The following is an 18,583-nucleotide window of genomic DNA, read 5'->3' on the forward strand; positions in this document are numbered from 1 at the left end:
GAAGATAAATCTCCAGTAATTGCATTCAAGGAATTTTCACAGTGTCTCTAGCTTGCTCCATCGAAAAAGGCTCAAGGAGTATTGGGGAGCAATGGAGGCATAATTGGAATTCCAAATATATCTTCTGTATTTATTTTACTGTTGCTGAATTTCCTTAGTATACTGGAATCTGTCGTGATACAGATTGTTGAATTTATTGTTACAGACCTAGCAACATTTATTCCGTTGTTTTCAGTAAGATCAATCTATCATTGAGTAATCTGTAAGAAGTGCTTAATACAACATTCTCTGAAGAAGTTAAGGCCTGCCACCAAACATATATACTCTAGGATGAAGTATCATTTTCGAAATTAATTTATCCGATTCAGATTAATAAATAGAATCTCTCGACATAGAAGTTCTTGAAAAAATTAAGTGCATTAGCAACACAGAGTAGATATACACAAGTTTGTCATTATTTCAGCCTGGGTATAATCCATTTTTAAGTAGCATATCACCAAAAATCCCCACAGGAACACTGCACGTCATCCTTGAAATGATGGAAACGGTTAGTATCTCTCATAATGATTTCTCGTAAAGCAATCTTGGAAATGAACTTAGTGGCAGAAAGACAGTCACCACACACTCGAAGGTTTTTAACAATTCTAATGGTTGTCCCATGATATGTGTTGATAAGCCCAAATACAATGGCCAACTTCTCACTATGGTGGAAGAGAACATGTTCCTTCTGCTCCTCTTCCACATCATGCAGCACAAAGTCTTTGTCCGGCACATATCCTGCCTCTTTCATATACCTAGACAACCTTTCCAACTCTGCAAAAATGTATTGCATCTGTAAGTTTGATCTGTTTCCTGCCATGAAAACATAAACCCTATTATTTATCTCAATCCAGCTGCATCCTGGCACCTTTTTTTACTTTCATCATTTTCCGGACATTTTCTGCATCATCCCACCTACCCGCTGCTGCATAGATGTTTGCCAGTTGCACATACGGTGACGCATTTTCAGGAGCTAACTCAAAAAGTAGTTGCGCCACAGATTCTCCTAGTTCTATATTCTTATGGACCTTACAGGCACCTAGTAAAGATCTCCAAACAGTTGGTCCAGGATTTATTGGCATTTTGTCAATAAAGACTTGCACCTCATCCAGATGCCCAGCACGACCAAGGAGGTCAACCATGCACACATAGTGCTCAAGCTCTGGTTCCATGTGATAATTCTGATTCATGAAATGAAAATATTTCCAGCCATCCTTCACCAAGCCTCCATGGCTGCAAGCAGACAAGACACCAACAAAGGTTACATTGTCTAGCCAGCCTCTTTCATTTCTTCAAAGAGTAAGAGGGTATCCCTGCCGTGACCATGCATTGCATATCCTAATATCATTGCATTCCATGACACCACATCACGTCTAGGCATTCTATCAAAAACCTGACGTGCATTCTTTATAGTACCACATTTGGAATACATGTCTACCAGGGCACTACCCACAAAATCATCATGATCAGATTGAAATCCATTTTTAACTATACAATTGTGGACCAACTTGCCATGTCCCAGAGCTACCAAATTGGCACATGCTGGAAGCACACCGGCAAATGTGTCCAAGTCTGGCTTCATATCAGTTGATTGTAGTTTCTGAAAAAGTGTCAATGCCTCATAGAAATGCCCACTTTGTACATAACCTGCAACCATTGTATTCCACGAGATATTGTCTCGTTCTGGCATTCCTTGAAACGGCTTCACTGCTTCATCAAGATACCCATTTTGTATATATCCAGCGATCATTGCATTCCATGAAACCACATCCCGAACAGAGATTTTCACAAAGATATTCGCAGCTTCATCGACATACCCATACTTCGCATATCCTGCAATCATTGTATTCCAGGAAACGACATTTTGTTCAGGAAAATTGTCAAACACGGTGCGTGCTTCCTGTATGCTCCTACATTTGACAAACATGTCTATAAGGGCACTCCCAACAACAACATCGGAATGCAACCCGCTTCTAATTATGCTCTCATGGATCTCTTTGCCATGTTTCAAAGATCCCATATTTGCACAAGCAGAGAGAACACTAGCAAAAGTAAATTGATTAAGCCGAATGCCAGTTTGCTGCATATGGCCAAACAATTTAAGGGCATCCTCCGCATGGCCATGCTTAGCGGAAGCAGTAATCATTGCCGTCCAAGAAACCGTATTCCGATGAGGCATTTTCCAAAACAGCTTCAGCGCCTCCTCAATTTCCCCATTTTGGGCATATCCTAAAATCATCGTCGTCCATGAGATCACATTTCGTTCAGGCATTTTTTCAAACAGTTCCCAGGATTCATTAATGAGTCCATTCTGCACACATCCGGCAATCACTGTTGTCCATGAAACCATGTTTCTTTCTGGCATTTCCGAGAAGAGCTTGAGAGCCTCATCAACAAACCCATTCTGTGCATACCCTGCAACAATCGCATTTCATGAGACCAAATTTCGTTCAGGCATTTCATCAAATACCTTTCGTGCATCCCCTATCTGTCCACATTTAGCATACATGTTTACAAGTGCACTTACCACAAAAACATTAGTATGGAACCCATTCCTAACTATTTCTTCATGGATCTCCTTGCCGTCTCCAAGACTTTGCGAGTTTGCACAGGCAGCGAGAACAGTGGAAAACGTGTATACGTCTGCTAGAACACCCTTACAATGCATCTCATAAAACAACTTCAGCGCCTTCTCACCATATATTCTCACCATATCCATACCCAGAGTAAGCACCGACCATAGCAGTCCATGAGGCTACATTCGGTTCAAACATTCCATCGAACACTTGGCGAGCTTCCACCAAATTCCCGCACTTGGAATACAATCCCAAAAGCTTAGTTGCTAAAACTATATCTGCATTGAATCCGGTTCGGATCATGTGGGCTTGGATGAATTTGGCTTCTTCCCATGCTTTCTCCATAACACACTCCTCTAGCACCCGGTCGTACGTACACCACACCACTCCAACGCCCTCCTCCTGCAGAATCCGAAACGCCTCTTTCAGTTTTCCTCCCTGGGTGTTGCATACTCTCCGCGCTTCTCCGAATGGTTAGGGGAGTAGCCCGCGGTTTGCAAAATTTCGAATTGAAACACGCATTAACACTCCGCGGCGCGAATTCTGTCAGACCACCTCCGATCAAATCAAGACTTTAATGCGGAAAGGTGGCGAAGGGTGGTAGCGCTCGCGGAGGGTGGCGGAGAGGTGGAGCAATTGCCGACTGCCGGAGCCGGACTGCTCCTCCCACTCCCATTTGAATTTCACGAAGTTGCCTCCCGCGTCAATTTGAATTCAAATTTTACTACATCTCGGCGCGCATTTGAACTGTGTTGTTAATGCCTCGGCCAAAGCGAGTGGAGCTATCATGGAAGTCTGTTAGGGTCTTTCTTCCTGGACCTCAGACTGATCTCAACGAGAGGTAAATGGGCATCTGCATGCTCTAACTCCACGGAATCTCTCTTGTGCTAGTGTCATTATTGACTACTCGGTTTCTGGGTACTGAGAGTTACGAGAGCTGCAAACCATGGAAAATTTGGTATTTTTGGAGGAGCTGTGGACATTCAGGTTGGTGACGCTGAAGAATATACGGGCGTTGGCACAAGTCACAAAGCTTAGACGCCAAATTGTTTGTAGGTGCGTTGAGTTAGAAGAGTTGCTAAGTATGAAAACGTTGGTATCTTTGGAGGAGTATGACGCTGAAGAGCATAAGAGGGTTGGGGCAGTCGACAAAGCTCAGGACATTGAGCGCTCGTTCTTGATTTATGTTAAAAAATGTGGAAGGCGTTGAACATTGTAAGCAGTTGGAGATGTTTAATACCCTTGGTTGTCCTAACTTACAGTATCCGAGTGTTCGGTGCGATATGAGTAAACCTGTAACGTTGAAGATGAGGCAAGAATCTTACACGTCGCACAACGTTCATTAAACTTTTGAAATGTTCAGAATTATTATTTAAGATAAATTATATTACCGTCCTCATGATTGTGGTTCAAAAACATCATTAATAATTTAAAATTTCAGTCATATTTATGCCTCTCAAAATTTCTATTTTATAACTGCTCATGGCTCTTGTACAATGTCATCATTAATATTTTACAGCACAGAACATGAACAATATTATAGGAAATTATTGCTATAACCAATATGCATTGAAGTTTTTTTATTGATAAAAAATTCAAGAGTACATATTTTAATTTTAAAATAAGTTTTTTTTTTTAATAATAAACATGTAATATAAAATAAATATTTATCAAACTTTTAAATAATAATATTTTTTAATTAAATTAAAAAAAAATAAAAATTAATTAACTTATTTTTATTATTAAAATATTCTTAACTTATTTTTTATTATTAAAATATTCATAATTATTCCATTGATAAAATCAATAAATTAAATAATAAGAAAACATAACCTTATGAAGTAAGAGAATATAGGTATGAATATGCTCTTTTGCTATTTTAAAAAAAATTAAGAGGAAAGAAAAATATAATTTTTTCAAAGTAAATAATTAGATATAAATATATTTACAGTGGCTTTATTATTTTTTGAAATGATATATAATATTTTTGGTATATTGTGTAGTTCATTTTTTTGGTAGTAGTGACAAGGACATGATTATTCTAGGAAAAAATTATAATAAAAATAAAGTAAATAAGAAAATAAAAATTTAATTTCATAAAATAAGAAGTATATGTATGGTTATTCTAAGAAAAATTATAATAAAATTAAAGTAAATAAGAAAATAAAACTTTTATGTGTGAATGTAATTTTTTAATGGAATTTATTAACACTTCCATACTTAGTTATATGTTTCAAGCCTTTGTGTGGAAATTTATCACCTAAACAAGAACTTTGCACTTCACACACTTTCTGCTTTAAGCCTACACATACAGTTGTTCCCACATTACTTTTATAGTTAGTCATATTTTGTTAGTGTGCAGTATATAGTCCATAATCTCTTCTTCACATACCCATTTCTGTGCATAACTATTTCTTCGCACATTCAAGTCTCCTTGCTTCCTATCCTTCCACACATCACATTTTTCACACTCCTATATCTTCACACATATGAATGTTTCACACTATGATATCATATACTCTTATAAAATAAGTCTCTCCACTTACAAACCATACTTAGTGGAATTTAAAAAATACCCATTTTTCTCTCTACGAAGCTAATTCAAAACTCATTTAAGAAAGCCCAATCCTCAAGGTAAAAAGGTGGTGATATGGTGTTATAAAAATCAAATCTTCCATGATTCCATGAAACACGTGTCCTTGATTATTAACACCAATTATGATTCTTGCATGTCCTGATGAAGGTGTTACTAGATGAAGGGATGTATTAATAAATGTTACCCATAAACTGATATTTTAAACAACTATGAGATTTGTAATACAACACTAGAACTATCATGTATATCAAAGTGTTTTGAAGGAATAAAGAATTATAGTGAGTAAAAGAAAGGAGTAATTATTTCATGAGGATACAACTAATTCACCCCCTCGGCATGATAAATCTTCCATTGCTCGATGGCATACTAGTGGTATTGAATTTGACGACTAAGCAAAAGTTCAACAATAAAATTTGAACTACATGTTTTTACTAATGTTGGATGTGTTTTGGAGGTCTTTGATTTCAAAGAATTCATTTCTTGGTGTGCTTGCCATTTTGATTCTAAGACTAGAAATATTAAAGTTGCTCTACAAGAAAATAATTCAGTTCTCTTGGATTTGAAACTTTTCAAGAAAATGTTGAAGCTACCAAACCGAAATAGGAAACACAAGCTTCTTGAAGTAGATGTTTTCCTCAACTCTCAGGTTGGGATGTGAATGTTCCTAGAGTATTCATGGTTCAATTAGTGCACATGTTAGAATCATAAAAGGAACCTAATTAAATAAATAAATAATAAAAAAGTTTAAAATAGAAATAAATTTTTATTTTAAAGTGATTCTAGCTTTATTTTTATTTAATTTTCTTTCAACTAGGTTCATGAATACTCTCCACACCTTCCACTAAGCAGGGGTTGTGAAATGTGTGGCTCTACATGAAGAGCGCATTCCCTCTCCATCTCACTTCCGATGTTCAACTTAGGCAAAACCCTCCTCTACTCTTTGACACACTCACTTCACTTTTCATTTTTTTCTTTTTGGCTTTTTTTTTTCTCGAGGCATTGTGGTTTGCTTTGCATGGAGACAAGTCTACTCCTCCTTAATGGTTTTGACAAAGATGGAGAGCATGAACAAAAATGGTAGGGATGGGGCTTTAGATACAAAAGGTGGTTTTCCTTAGATGATCATGCTCTATCTCATGAATTATTTCCATCTCGAAGAACTCTACATAGTGTTGTCTTCATCTGGAATGTAGACTTCTCATGCAACTCATAAGGTCATAAGGACTTAGTTATGTTTATGCTCCTTCATTAGGTTGAAATTTGATTCCTAACTTGGTTTAGCGACACTAAATAATGATTTGCCACAAGCATGGGTTGGGATTAAAATTCCTCTGTACTATGGTTTGATGCCTAGTACAACTACCACATCTAACTTGGATGAAAACTTGTATTGTAATTGTTGGTTGAAAAGTTTTCAGTGTTGACCCAGGGTTTGACCATAGGGTTCCAACAAAGGAGTTTCTCGTAGTTTAGCACAACCCCAACATTTTCATTCCTCCACATGGGAGAAAAGTCTTACCCAAGGCGTGCTGAGACTTCTAAGTGATGTGTTGGGATTTTGGAAAGGAACAAGATTCCGTCTAATAATTAAATTATACTCCAATCCCAAAAACATTGACAGATCCTCAAATAACACTTACACAATAGCAAAAGAATACAAAATATGAGTTAATAGAGAATTATAAAATTTTGAAAGGCCATTCGATACGACAAGTTCAAATATATATAATCAAAGACATATATTCTTGCAACATTCTTCTTTTATTAAACCCCAAAATCCAAACTATTACATCAGAGATCTACAAAAGCTACGCAAGATCTATTCAGGACTTCTTCAACTATATGGACAAAATTACAACCAAATACATAACAAAGGACTTCAGTTCTCATTTCAACAACAAGACAAGTTTGTTCTTCATCTCCTTCTTTGTAGCTTCATCTTGGCAGCTATATATAGCTTTGCTCCTTTGATCTTGTCTATGCTCACTTGATTTGGTCTAACTTAACCATCTTGATAAGATCCAACTTCTTGGTCCACTTTTCACTTGATTATTTCAAATTCAACTTCTTGATCCTTCTTCCACGACCTTGGCGAGTCCCAATGTATTAGCTCTTTTTCCTCCCTTGCCACTTTCTTCTTTCTTTTTGCTGCTTTTTGGTTTTTTAAACCACTTGCTTCTATGTTTGTGCTGCTTATCTATGTGGATCTTTTTCTATTAAAATTGATCAAATTTTCTCCCAAAAACAAAGGACCCAATAGGCCCTGACCACAATATATTGACTCACCCTCGAGTCAATCTATTTCTTGTGCACTTGATCCTTCTTGTGGTTCTGCAACTACTGCTAATGCATCTTGTCCCTATATAGATGCTTCTTCTTCAAATAGAGGACCCAACTTTGGAATTTTCTACAAAACTTGAGTCTTGAAACCGCTATAATCCTCCATCGCAATTTTCCATTCATGGAGCAAGGTAGTAGTCTGGGGAATAAAGTGAGGTGTAGTCTCTACAATTGGTTTCTCATCACACGAAGAGAGTAAGGTTTTCCTTTGAGTACCTGCATATATTTAGTTTTGGAAATAGGTGGAATGTTTTCGAGAGTAGTCTTATCTTTGTGCGACTCCTCCTCTAATCCAGGGATTTGCTTATCAATGTCTTCAGCTTGAGCAAAGAAGTGGTGTCTAATGTACATTCTTCTTTGGTATAATGTCGTGTGACATTTCCTGGAATAATGTAGCATGCAAACTTAACTCTGCAATGATAGCGTCGCAACCTTTGCATTTAGTGCCATATTTTTCATAAAGATTGGCATCGCCCATTTTCTTGACATGCTTTGAGGTGGTCTAGAATGTTGTTGAAACATATTGAGGATGCAAGGACAACCTAGTGAGTTTTTGAATGTCATCAACATGAATTGGGTACTCTATGTTCACCCATAAAGAGCCATTATGGATCCCGATGATAAGAAACTTCGTGCATCACATAATTTCATTTGTCGTTCCAAAGAAAGGAAAATATTGTAGTTTCATGATAGTAGACTCATGTAAGGTGTTGAGCTTTATAATTTTCATGTATTTTCTAGTTATGATTGTCGTCCTAATTAGAAGGACTCTCCCTGATGATACTATAGCCCATCAGTCATGTACTTTGGGTCAACTGATACGAAGGCTTTGGTTTTCTGAGTCAAGCAAACATTTGTATCACTCTAGCCCATTATATTATAACTAATTGTGCATAATAGGAAATGCCCACTTATATATAAAAAATAAAGTTTAATTATTAAAAATATTATTGTTTAAGAGTTTGATAAGTACTTATTATTATATTAAAACATGTTTCAAGAACATGTGTTTTCTCCTAAAAGTTCACAATGTCAAATTTAGATGGGGTAGAGATTACCATAGGCCCAATTCAAAGTCAACTAGTTGCCACTATAAACTGTAGGCTAATGCCAAAAACTTATAACCTAACATGTAATAGCAAACTTATGACTTAGCAAGGAATGATGAACACCAAGGTTGTCAAGCATCTAGACTAATGCCAGCAACTTGCAACCCAACATGCAATAAGAAACTTATGGCTTAGCAAGGATCGATGCACAACATGTGTGTCGATCTCTTTCCACAATGGTCTACCCTTTTAGTTTGATCACAATGAGTCAACATCTCCCTTTGCAATAATTGAACCTAGGTGAAGGGGGGAACAAGCCATTCTCTTTTTTCTCCCAACTTCTTATAGCTAAAATCTAGGACTCTTCATAAACTTTAGTAATTAAATTGAAAAGTAAAAGAATATCCTTTGTTTTACAAATAAAATAATATCATAAGACAACTTAGATCTACCTTCTTATTTCTATTATAATATGTACTTATAAATAATTTTACAATTAATTTCACTTATTATTACAATAAGAATATATAATAAAAATAAAATTATTTCAATATTATTTACATTATTATAGCATTATAATCCATCATAAATTAGTACTAAATAAAAATATTTGCTAATATTAATATATGATAAATAGTATTTATTAATTAAAAATATTTATATGTCAATAATTATACCATAAATTTATATATATTATTAAAACATTAATATATTTTATGAACATATTTATATTAATATTATCAATATAATTATGATTAATGTTAATATAATCGAAATTTAATTTACTTATAACATTACATCTAATAAATTTCCTTATCTTTGTATTCTTAACTAGAAAGAAAAATTAATAAAAATTATGACAAATTTAAATAAAAAACATAAAATTAAAACAAGTTTTTAAATATTTAATTAAAAAAAATGATATCATGAGCATTTCATTTATAATATAAAAATCACATATACTATATTATTATTAATTTTTTTTTTGCTAAGTAAATTTAATCTATTATATACAAAAAAGAGAACAATTACATCCTTGGATAACAGAGAGCCATCAAGCCTGTGGAGTAGGCCGTTTGTTCATGACAGATTCAGAAACAGAGAGATTGAACCTTACTTCCCGCACAGGGGAGACAGAGTGATGCACATAACCGACACTAGACATTCCCTTTGAAGGGTATACAGACACAAGTAGCATCGCCACATCAGACACTAGACAATAGAAACGGTACAGAAAACATGAAGAAAGATTGACAGACAGAACCATAGATAACCTGTCCTTTTCGTTGGGCATCCAAAAAAAGTGAGAGCTGGAACCTGGATTACTCATCGGGCTCCTCCTCTACGATCCTACACCAACCCATTTCCGGTTCCTGCATGTTTGGCTGAGCATGGGCCTCCATCATGGAGCTGATGGCGCTAGCTGGCTAGGGCTACTCCTTTTGCATTTCTGAGGTGGGCTTTGGAGAGCTGGGATTATGGACTTCCTCATAATGTGGAATTGGAGTGCTGGATTCTCCCTCGTGCTGAGCTTCCTCGATGAAGAGAACAGAGACATGAGCCGTTATTCGAGGGCGCGTGAGAGAGCAGTTGAACGAGAAAGTGGCTGAACCAAATGAAGACGAATTGGCCGAGTCTGGAGAATTTGGGTCCAGGTAGTGGCTAGGGGTCAGAATGCGCTCTGTTCCCCGATGATGAGAAGGAATCCCCAAGGAGCCTGAATCAGCAGGGGGCCGTGAGGGGGTTCCTCTTCCATATCCTCTGCGACTCAGCATACGCTGGTGGGGTCTCGGCATCGCGTAATGACAAACTCGAACAGCAGCAAGAAAGTCTCTAAAAGCTGAGCTGCCTTGACCAGTAGTGACACCACAGGGGTTGTTGCTTGTCTTTGTGTGGGAATTACACCGCCAGAGCGTAGCCTCAGGCTCAAATCGAAACCAGCCTCCGACGTCAGACCTTCCCCAGACCCATTCTTTCTCACAACTCTGAATCTTACCGAACTGAATGAAGCATAGACTCAGATTACTGGCAGTGAGGTCACTTAAAACGCAGGTGCCATTCCCTCGATCCTCACCCGCAGGCGTAAATGGACAGTGTTGTAATTCCAAGACCAAACATCTGAGCTCCCGTGGTGTTAATCACCCTCGCATTTATGTCTTCCCACCTGAAGTTCTGTCCGGCGAGCATGCTGGACAGGTGCCAGCCATGCTCCGCCTTCCTCCGTCCCATCGTGGTTATTGCTCTACAGATCACCCGCATCCGGGGTATTAAAAAAAAAAATATTTATTTATAACTTATTTTAAAATTAAAATATTTACTCTTCAAATTTTTATAAATAAATAAAAAAAACTTCAATTCATATTAGTTATAGGAATAATTGATCTCTAATTTCAGCAATGGATCTTATTCGATCTAATTAAAAGAGGCGCGGAGAGGACTTAAAATATTAATTATGACATTGTATAAGAGCTATGAGCACTCATGAAATAGAAACTTTGAGAGGCATAAACAGGACTGAAATTTTAAATTATTAATGATGTCTTTGAACCAGAGTTATGAGCATGGTAATATAATTTATTTATTTTAAATTATAATTCTGAACATTTCAAAAGTTTAATGAAGTTTCTTCGACGTGTAAGATTCTTGCCCCATCCTCAGCGTTACGGGTCTACTCATATCGCACCAAACACTCAGACACTGTAAGTTAAGATAACCAGGGGTATTAAACATCTCCAACGCCTTACACATTTTACAGTTAGCCTTCCAGCAGCTTTTCTAACTCAACGCACCTACAAACAATTAGGCGTATAAGCTTTGTGGCTTGTGCCAACGCCCGTATATTCTTCAGCTTCACCAACTTGAATGCCCACAGCTCCTCCAGAAATACCAAATTTTCCATAATTGGCAGCTCTGGTAACTCAGAGTACTCAGAACCGAGTAGTCTATAATGACACTAGCACAAGAGATAGACTCTGTGGAGTTAGAGCATGCGGATGCCCGATTTCCTCTCGTTGCTAGCGATGCTGAAGAAAGACCCTGTCAGACTTCCATGGACAGCTCCACTGGCTTTGGCCTGGGCATTAACAACACAATTCAACTGCGCGCCGAGATATAGTAAAATTTAAATTCAAATTGGCGCGGGAGGCAACTTTGTGAAATTCAAATGGGCGTGGGAGTAGCAGTCTTGTATTAATGCTGGCTACAACAATAAATTGGCGAAGCATTCAATGTGTAAGTCGGCGAGAGTTGTACAACTGCCGAAAAACTGAAATGGTCGTCGAATTGTCTATGACATGTATGAAAAAGTCGCATTATAGACTACTCCAAAAAATAATTCCATTCATTACAAGCAGGGAGTGAAGCTGATTGATTTAATACCTATGACATCGCTTTTTAATACATTAAGACACCTCAAGCATGACCACAAAATGGGCTGATTGATTTAATACCTACGCCATGATCAATTTGCGCACCATAAAGTGAAATACAAAAAAAATTACATTCATTACAAGGCAATGACAGGGCGTGAGGCTGATTGATTTAATAGGGGAGGGACGCCATTAATTGTGCGCCCTCCCTGCCACGTCCCCTGCCGCCACATGAATCCGCCTGAAGTTAGCATGACACCTGTCCGCTGTGGAGGTCCACGTGTTGGGCACCGTGTCATCGGGTTAAAACACCTTTCCGCGCTGTGTTGAGGGTTCATTACGCGTCATTTGTGTGATGTGTTGTTTGCCGTTTTTTTTTCTGTTCGAGTCCGGTTGTTGGGCGAAGCCCTCCGCCGAAGATGGCGTGGGACGGCCCCAGAACCTGCGCACTTCGTTCGCTAACCAAGAGCTGATGTTCGCCATTGTTCGAGGTTACGCGTCCATGGTTGGAACAGGGTTTTTGGCTTTCTTGTGGTTTTCCACCTGGATTTGTTGGTCATTCTGGACTGCCGGTGGTTTAGGGTTTCTTTGGTGGTGGTTTAATTCACAGTTTTTGTTGTTTGGGGAGGAGCCAGTTGCAGTTTTAGCGAGTTCAAGGTCGAAGGTTTTTTTAACAGGTAATTGCAGGTTTTTCTGTTTTTTGTTGGTTTTTTTTGTTGTCTAATGGCTTATTTCCAACTCGTTGCAGGTGTGGCGAGCTCCGGAGAAGGTCTGGCGAAGGTGTGGCGAGCTCCGGAGAAGGTCTGGGGAAGGTGTGGCGACCATCCATGGCTTCTATCTGGTAGGATTTTAATCCTACCAGCTATTTCTATGTGTTTTTCAACACAAAACACCTTATTGGATTTTTTGTTAACTTTGCATGGTTGGTTTTGAGGGTTTAGGGTTTTGCAAGTTAGGGGTTTAGGGTTTTGCAGGTCAGGGGTTTAGGGTTTAGTGTATTTAACTCATTTTTTTCTTTCTTTGGTCTCTTGGTCTCTGAATTTAGATTTAAATGAGGGTTTTGTTCTTTCTTTGGTTTTCATTAAAACCTATGAACCTTCGACTGTCGATGGCGACATATCTCTGTGTATAAGGTTTCTGTTTTCTAACTGCGTTCTTTGTTTCTCTGTTCTCTGGCTTTGAAGAATTTTGGAATCCCTGTATGCTTCTTGTGATTCGCAGGCTCCAAATAGAAAAGGGCATTTGGGTTTAGATCACGCCCTTGCAAATATAGCATAATTTTTTGTTAATGTACACTGTGAAGGTTTTGGTGCCAAAATAGTTTATATGGAAAGGGGCATTTGGGTATAGATCATCACCTGGCAAATATAGAAAATTTTCCCTATGCTGTTAAGATTTTGGTGTCAAATTGAGATAAATGGTTAACTTCATACTGATATAAGCTCTAACCTTTGAAGATGAGCCAGGGTTTTTCTGTCAAATTGAGATAATGGTTAACTTCATACTGATATAAGCCCTAATCCTCAAAGATGAGCCAGGGTTTTTCGTTATTGTTATATGATCCCTTTCCATGTCCACCACTGACCTAGGCACTGGTTCTCCTTATCCCTCTTCATTCAAGCCTCGCCTCGCGTCCCTTGCTAGCGCTGCATTCTGAAAGGCCAAGTCGATCAGAGTGACCCATCGTCTCGCTTTATCAAAAGAATGGAGGGATCCCATGTTTTTGGTGAAATCAGGTAGGCCTGTAAACATGGTTCCCCTCATCAAAACTGGAGCCCAACAATACCCAAATTGAAAATATAAAACCATAAACTCCTTGAAAAAAGATAAATACAGAATATGTTTCTTCAGTAGTATGCATCTCACTATCTTTGTGTAGCTTCAGATTAGGGATTGAATACTTATGCACAAATATGTCTAAACTTATCACTGAACAACAATAAATTTAGATCTCTGGCCCTTTAGTCAAATCTCAGTGCTTTGCTACTACTGCACAACGCTTAAACCTCTAACTTCTGTATGTATTTGACCTTCCTTAGAAAGTTCAAGACTATGCTGGATGAAACCTCCTCAAATAGATCAATACTCACAAGATGCTTCTAGCGACTTCGACCTTCCTTAGGATATCAATTCTATGTTGGTCGCAGACATAAGATTAGAGATAGATCCAACAAAAACTTGATTGATGCATAAGAGGACTAGAAATTCCTCCTTGCCTATTAAATTTATGCTATTGCTCTCCCCGCAATTCCTATGTCTGGGCCTCTTTGTCCAGTTAGATTTTTGCAAAAAAAGAAAAAAGTTGTTCCTCGTGTGTAGACCTGCAAGTCCAATTTATAAATTTATATAGGCAATGTCTTCGACAGAAATCCGCCTGAACAGCTTTTGCCAATGGATATACACAAGGAAAAACAAGTGAGGGTGTTTATCACTGAAAGGAAAAGAGATGTGCGTAAAGGGTGCAGAATGAAAACAAACGCCTTTTCTATAAGATGCCTTCCCTTTGCAGAAGCAGTGCATTTTATCAAAAATAAAATGTACAATAAGACAAGTGACACAGAGGAACAAATGGATTCTAGTCAAATCGAACAAGATAGTAGAGAATATGGTAGAATTCCAAAACTTTTCATTATGCCAGCAACATTTATACCTTGCAAGGAAGACATACAGAAAGCTTATCGTATAGAGATGGCAGAGAAAAACAAATGGAATGCTATCTCACCTTTAAGTTTCTAACTATCTTCTATCCTGAGATAGTGAAAGATCCATTTCTTGACATCTGCTTATTTGTGGAAGATTTCAATATAGATTTGCTAATAAAAAGAGCACTGGTCACAAAGGCTAGTCAAATTGAAAAGTTGTTTTATACAATGTATATAAGATATACCTCAGTTCTCATGACTGATTCATTTAATTTCATTAATTTGGTAATTGCATGCAAGACATTCAAAAGATCAGAGGTTTAGTGAATTTAACGATACATTGCATATCCTGAAAGTATGCGTAATTCATTGAGAATTCTTAAACTCTATTCTTTATGACCCTGAGAATCTTGTAAGATTTCTACATTATAATAGACTATAGATGTTCCTTCTAAAATGGATTTTGGCTACAATGTCGCACACATTATGAAATAAAACAACCTAGGTTGTAAGCCAAAATGTTTCTGTGACAAGAAAAAGATACAATCCATCCAAAATCCACATCATAATGTGGTTAGAACCAAAAACATATGACACCCCTATTCTTTATGGCCCTGAGAATCTTGAGTGCCAAAACTCCTCGAGTTACCTTCTTGAGCTAGGTAGGTTGGCCTACTAGTCAAGGGTTGATTGCTACCATATGATTGATTCCAATTTGCAGCTTCCAACCATGGAGGTATTGAGTACCCATACCTCACATTTGCACTACTAACCCCTGCATTAAGTGGAGGTGTGTAATGAGCATACAGAGAATTGACACCAGCTCTGGTAGGAACAAGGCAAGTGGGTAAATCCTCAGTTTGATAGTGAGGCACTTGAATGTTTATGAGATCTTGGAACAATGGTGTATTATCTGCAATGGAGTCCAATGAGTTTGAAATAATCCTGGTTTCATCAGCTATTCTTGTATCATTGATCATCCCTTGTTCCTTTTCAAGCATTTGTTGTGCCTTTCGTTTTTCCTTTTCCTATCTTGCCATTTGTTTTTGTTGGTCCTTAACTTGCCTTGCTTTATCTCTTTCAATCCTTTCATCTGCTCAATGTTGCACTGCAACAATCCTTGCTGCCTTCTTCTCCTTGACTAGATCCTTCTTTTTCTATTTTAATTCTTGCATTTCAAATTTCTTTTTTTTTTCAGACTCAACTAACAGGTTTATATAGTTCTCTGAGGTGAGTAACTGTGAGCTTCAGCCCAGACGAAGACTACCCGGTGCACCTTGCTTTTTTCATTGATACCCTCTCTACTGGTAGCTTTAGGAACCGGCCAAGTGTCTTCTCCACCCCTCCCACTTGCATGTCATTGCTTGGTACTTCCCTTTCAGTTACTGATGGAACTGATTGAACTATATCATTATCTTCATTTGATGCCTCATTATGTCCTTCATCTTCTTCCATTGATCTATTATCCACAAAAAAATGAACAATTTCACTGTTCAATTTTGTTGGTTGTGAGGGCATGTTCATGATTTCTTCATTGGTTGCTGAGACACTATGTGCATTCATATTGATCATTGCTTCTACTCGCTATGAAGGTGGGGTTACTTGGCTTGGCAATGTCAATTGGTCATTGTCAACTGCATGTGCAACAATGTCATTAACAATATCAGCAACAGGAGTTTCATGTTCTTGAGTTGGTGGAACGATCTCCATGTTACTGCGAATTTGTTCATGTTTATATTGTGTTTCACATACAGTTTCATCATCTTCAGCATATAACTGTCCTTGAGATAGGGAAATCATATTACCAGCTGCAACAACATCATCTTGGTCATCTACTTCTTGCACTTCGACACCTGTTTGGGCATTCCCTTCTTCCTGACCATCCACATGAAACACTTGGCTACACCCAGTATCATGCATAAGAGAATCATAGTTCAGTGGCCAGATTCCTATCCTCCTAAAGCCAGCCTTGATATTTGATGGTGTCAAAGCCCTTTTAAAAGCTTTACTTGCAAGCTCTGCTAGCTCGAACCTTTTCACCTCAACCCCTGGATTCTTTGCCATCCATGTAGCGCGCTTCGACCTGAAATAGTTCTTGAAAGGGACAAACACACTAACATCAAGGGGTTGCAGTCTGTGAGTGGTATGAGCGGGCAACGTCAACAATTCGATGCCTAAATTGTTTGCTTCCTCAATTGTTTGTACAGCCATGTGTCTCCCATGGCCATCTAATATCAATAGGTGTCTGTTATTAGGTGAGAGGCCACTTGGTACCGATGCAGCAAAGTGAAAAAGCCAACTTAGAAATAGTTCTTTAGTCATTCATGCATGGGGATGTGCAGCCATGCATGCACCTGGTTCACAGTTCTGTATATAGTTTTTCAGTTGATTTTTACCTTTGAATAGATAAAATCTGGGATTGAAGTACCAATTGCATTGACACAACATAAAATAGTTATCCACTCCCTGCTCTTAGGCAAAATCTTTGGCACATTTCGGCTCCCTCTCTTGGCAATTACCCGCATACCACAATTCCTCCCTGCCTGTAAACCTGTTTCATCACAGTTCCATATATGGTCTGGTCCATAAGAATGTTTATCGTAAGCACTAGAAAGTGTGTCATAGAACTTTTGCACAACTGCAGGGCGTAAATTTAATGCTCTGTCTCTGTCAAGGCCCTCAGCAATACGTAATACAAGTTCTGGATGCCTTTTTTTAAACCCAAACCACCATGATTTACCAAGAACCCATCTTTGAATGGGTTTGGCCTCCCTTTACAGATTTGAGCAACTGTTGATTTGAGTTGTATCAACTCTAGCCCATGTCCCAATTGGGCCATCTCTTTACACCACTCAACCACCTCGGCCTCCTCCTCCTCAGTCATAACTGTAAGAGGTCCTCTACGTTTTGTATGAGTCAGTCCATTTATCCAATAATGTATTGATGAGGGAGGAATACCATGTTTTTTTGCAGATGCCCGAACTGAGTATCCATTAAACTCTATGTCGTCAATTGCAACTAACATTTGTTCTTTTGTCCATCCTCTTATAGCACTGATCTTTTTAGTTGAACTTGCCCCTTGGATTGTTGTTGATGGTGGTTCTGTCGCTGATGGTGTGTTAACATCAGTTGTCGTCACATGGTCATCCTCAACAATGTTCCCTGGTGCATTGTTGGCATTGACATCAGTTGTCCTATCCTCATCAAATGATGTGCATCGCAGCTGCGCACCCCTTTTCACTCACCTACCACTTCTCCCTGTACGAGCGATATAACTTCGTTTTGCCATAGATGCAACAACTTGTAAAATTATTGCATGCATTTAGACATTAGAATATTTGTAAATTATGCTTTCATACAAGGCAAAAATACTTCTGCTTTATTACAGGAAATTATCAACATGTATGTTACAAGAAATCGAATTGCATTACTTCGTAGTCTCTCATTGCAAATTACAACTTTCTTTTGCCTCAGAAGATGGGCAGAAAGCTAGGAATAAGCAGGAGAAAAAGCCATTGCAAATTACAACTTTCTTTTGCCTCAGAAGATGGGCAGAAAGCTAGGAATAAGCAGGACAAAAAGCCAAGGAAAAGAGGAAGGCCTGTGACCAAAAAGCGAAAATATCCAAAGCTAGAAAAACTTGATCCATGTAGCACAAAAACAAAATGATAGTCAACACCCATAATTTGCATGACACACACAACATTGGTTTCGAGGTGATAGATCAAGATTAAAGTAAAATCTTGTCCTAGGTCATTTGGAGGATAGGCAACCAAAAGCCAAATTATCTTGAGTTTCTAGCTTAGTCGATTTTGATTATTACATTCTGAGTCTCTCCATTGACCTTTGTTCACCTATTTACACAATGTTTTAGCTAAGGCATAAGCAAGTGAAATGTGCACATATATTTTGTTTCAAATATCATTTTCCATTTTTTTGCTGTTTGGCATTGCCAAAAATGTCTCAGTATGCC

The 18,583-nt window shown here is 38.0% G+C and overlaps 1 protein-coding gene and 1 pseudogene across 1 annotated transcript; both read right to left on the reverse strand.

The window, feature by feature from the left end:
* Window positions 1-437: 437 nt before the first annotated feature.
* LOC149200793 (pentatricopeptide repeat-containing protein At2g13600-like) lies at window positions 438-3,871 on the reverse strand. The gene is made up of 2 exons (XM_089402802.1): window positions 2,567-3,871; window positions 438-2,454 (listed from the first exon to the last, which is right to left on the reverse strand). Exon 2 carries the CDS (start codon window positions 2,402-2,404, stop codon window positions 1,310-1,312), a length of 1,095 nt encoding a protein of 364 aa, XP_089258928.1. The 5' UTR covers window positions 2,405-2,454; window positions 2,567-3,871; the 3' UTR covers window positions 438-1,309.
* On the reverse strand, window positions 494-1,211 carry LOC149200794 (pentatricopeptide repeat-containing protein At1g20230 pseudogene; annotated as a pseudogene).
* Window positions 3,872-18,583: the final 14,712 nt, after the last annotated feature.

Source organism: Pinus tabuliformis, chromosome 2_1 (assembly GCF_031772625.1).
Source record: "Pinus tabuliformis cultivar Carrire ecotype Pingquan chromosome 2_1, CPIR1, whole genome shotgun sequence".
NCBI lineage: Eukaryota > Viridiplantae > Streptophyta > Pinopsida > Pinales > Pinaceae > Pinus > Pinus tabuliformis.

Bases quoted from the DNA above. Each gene is read 5' to 3' on its own strand.
- LOC149200793 (XM_089402802.1), bottom strand. From the start codon at position 2,404: ATGCCAGAAAGAAACATGGTTTCATGGACAACAGTGATTGCCGGATGT.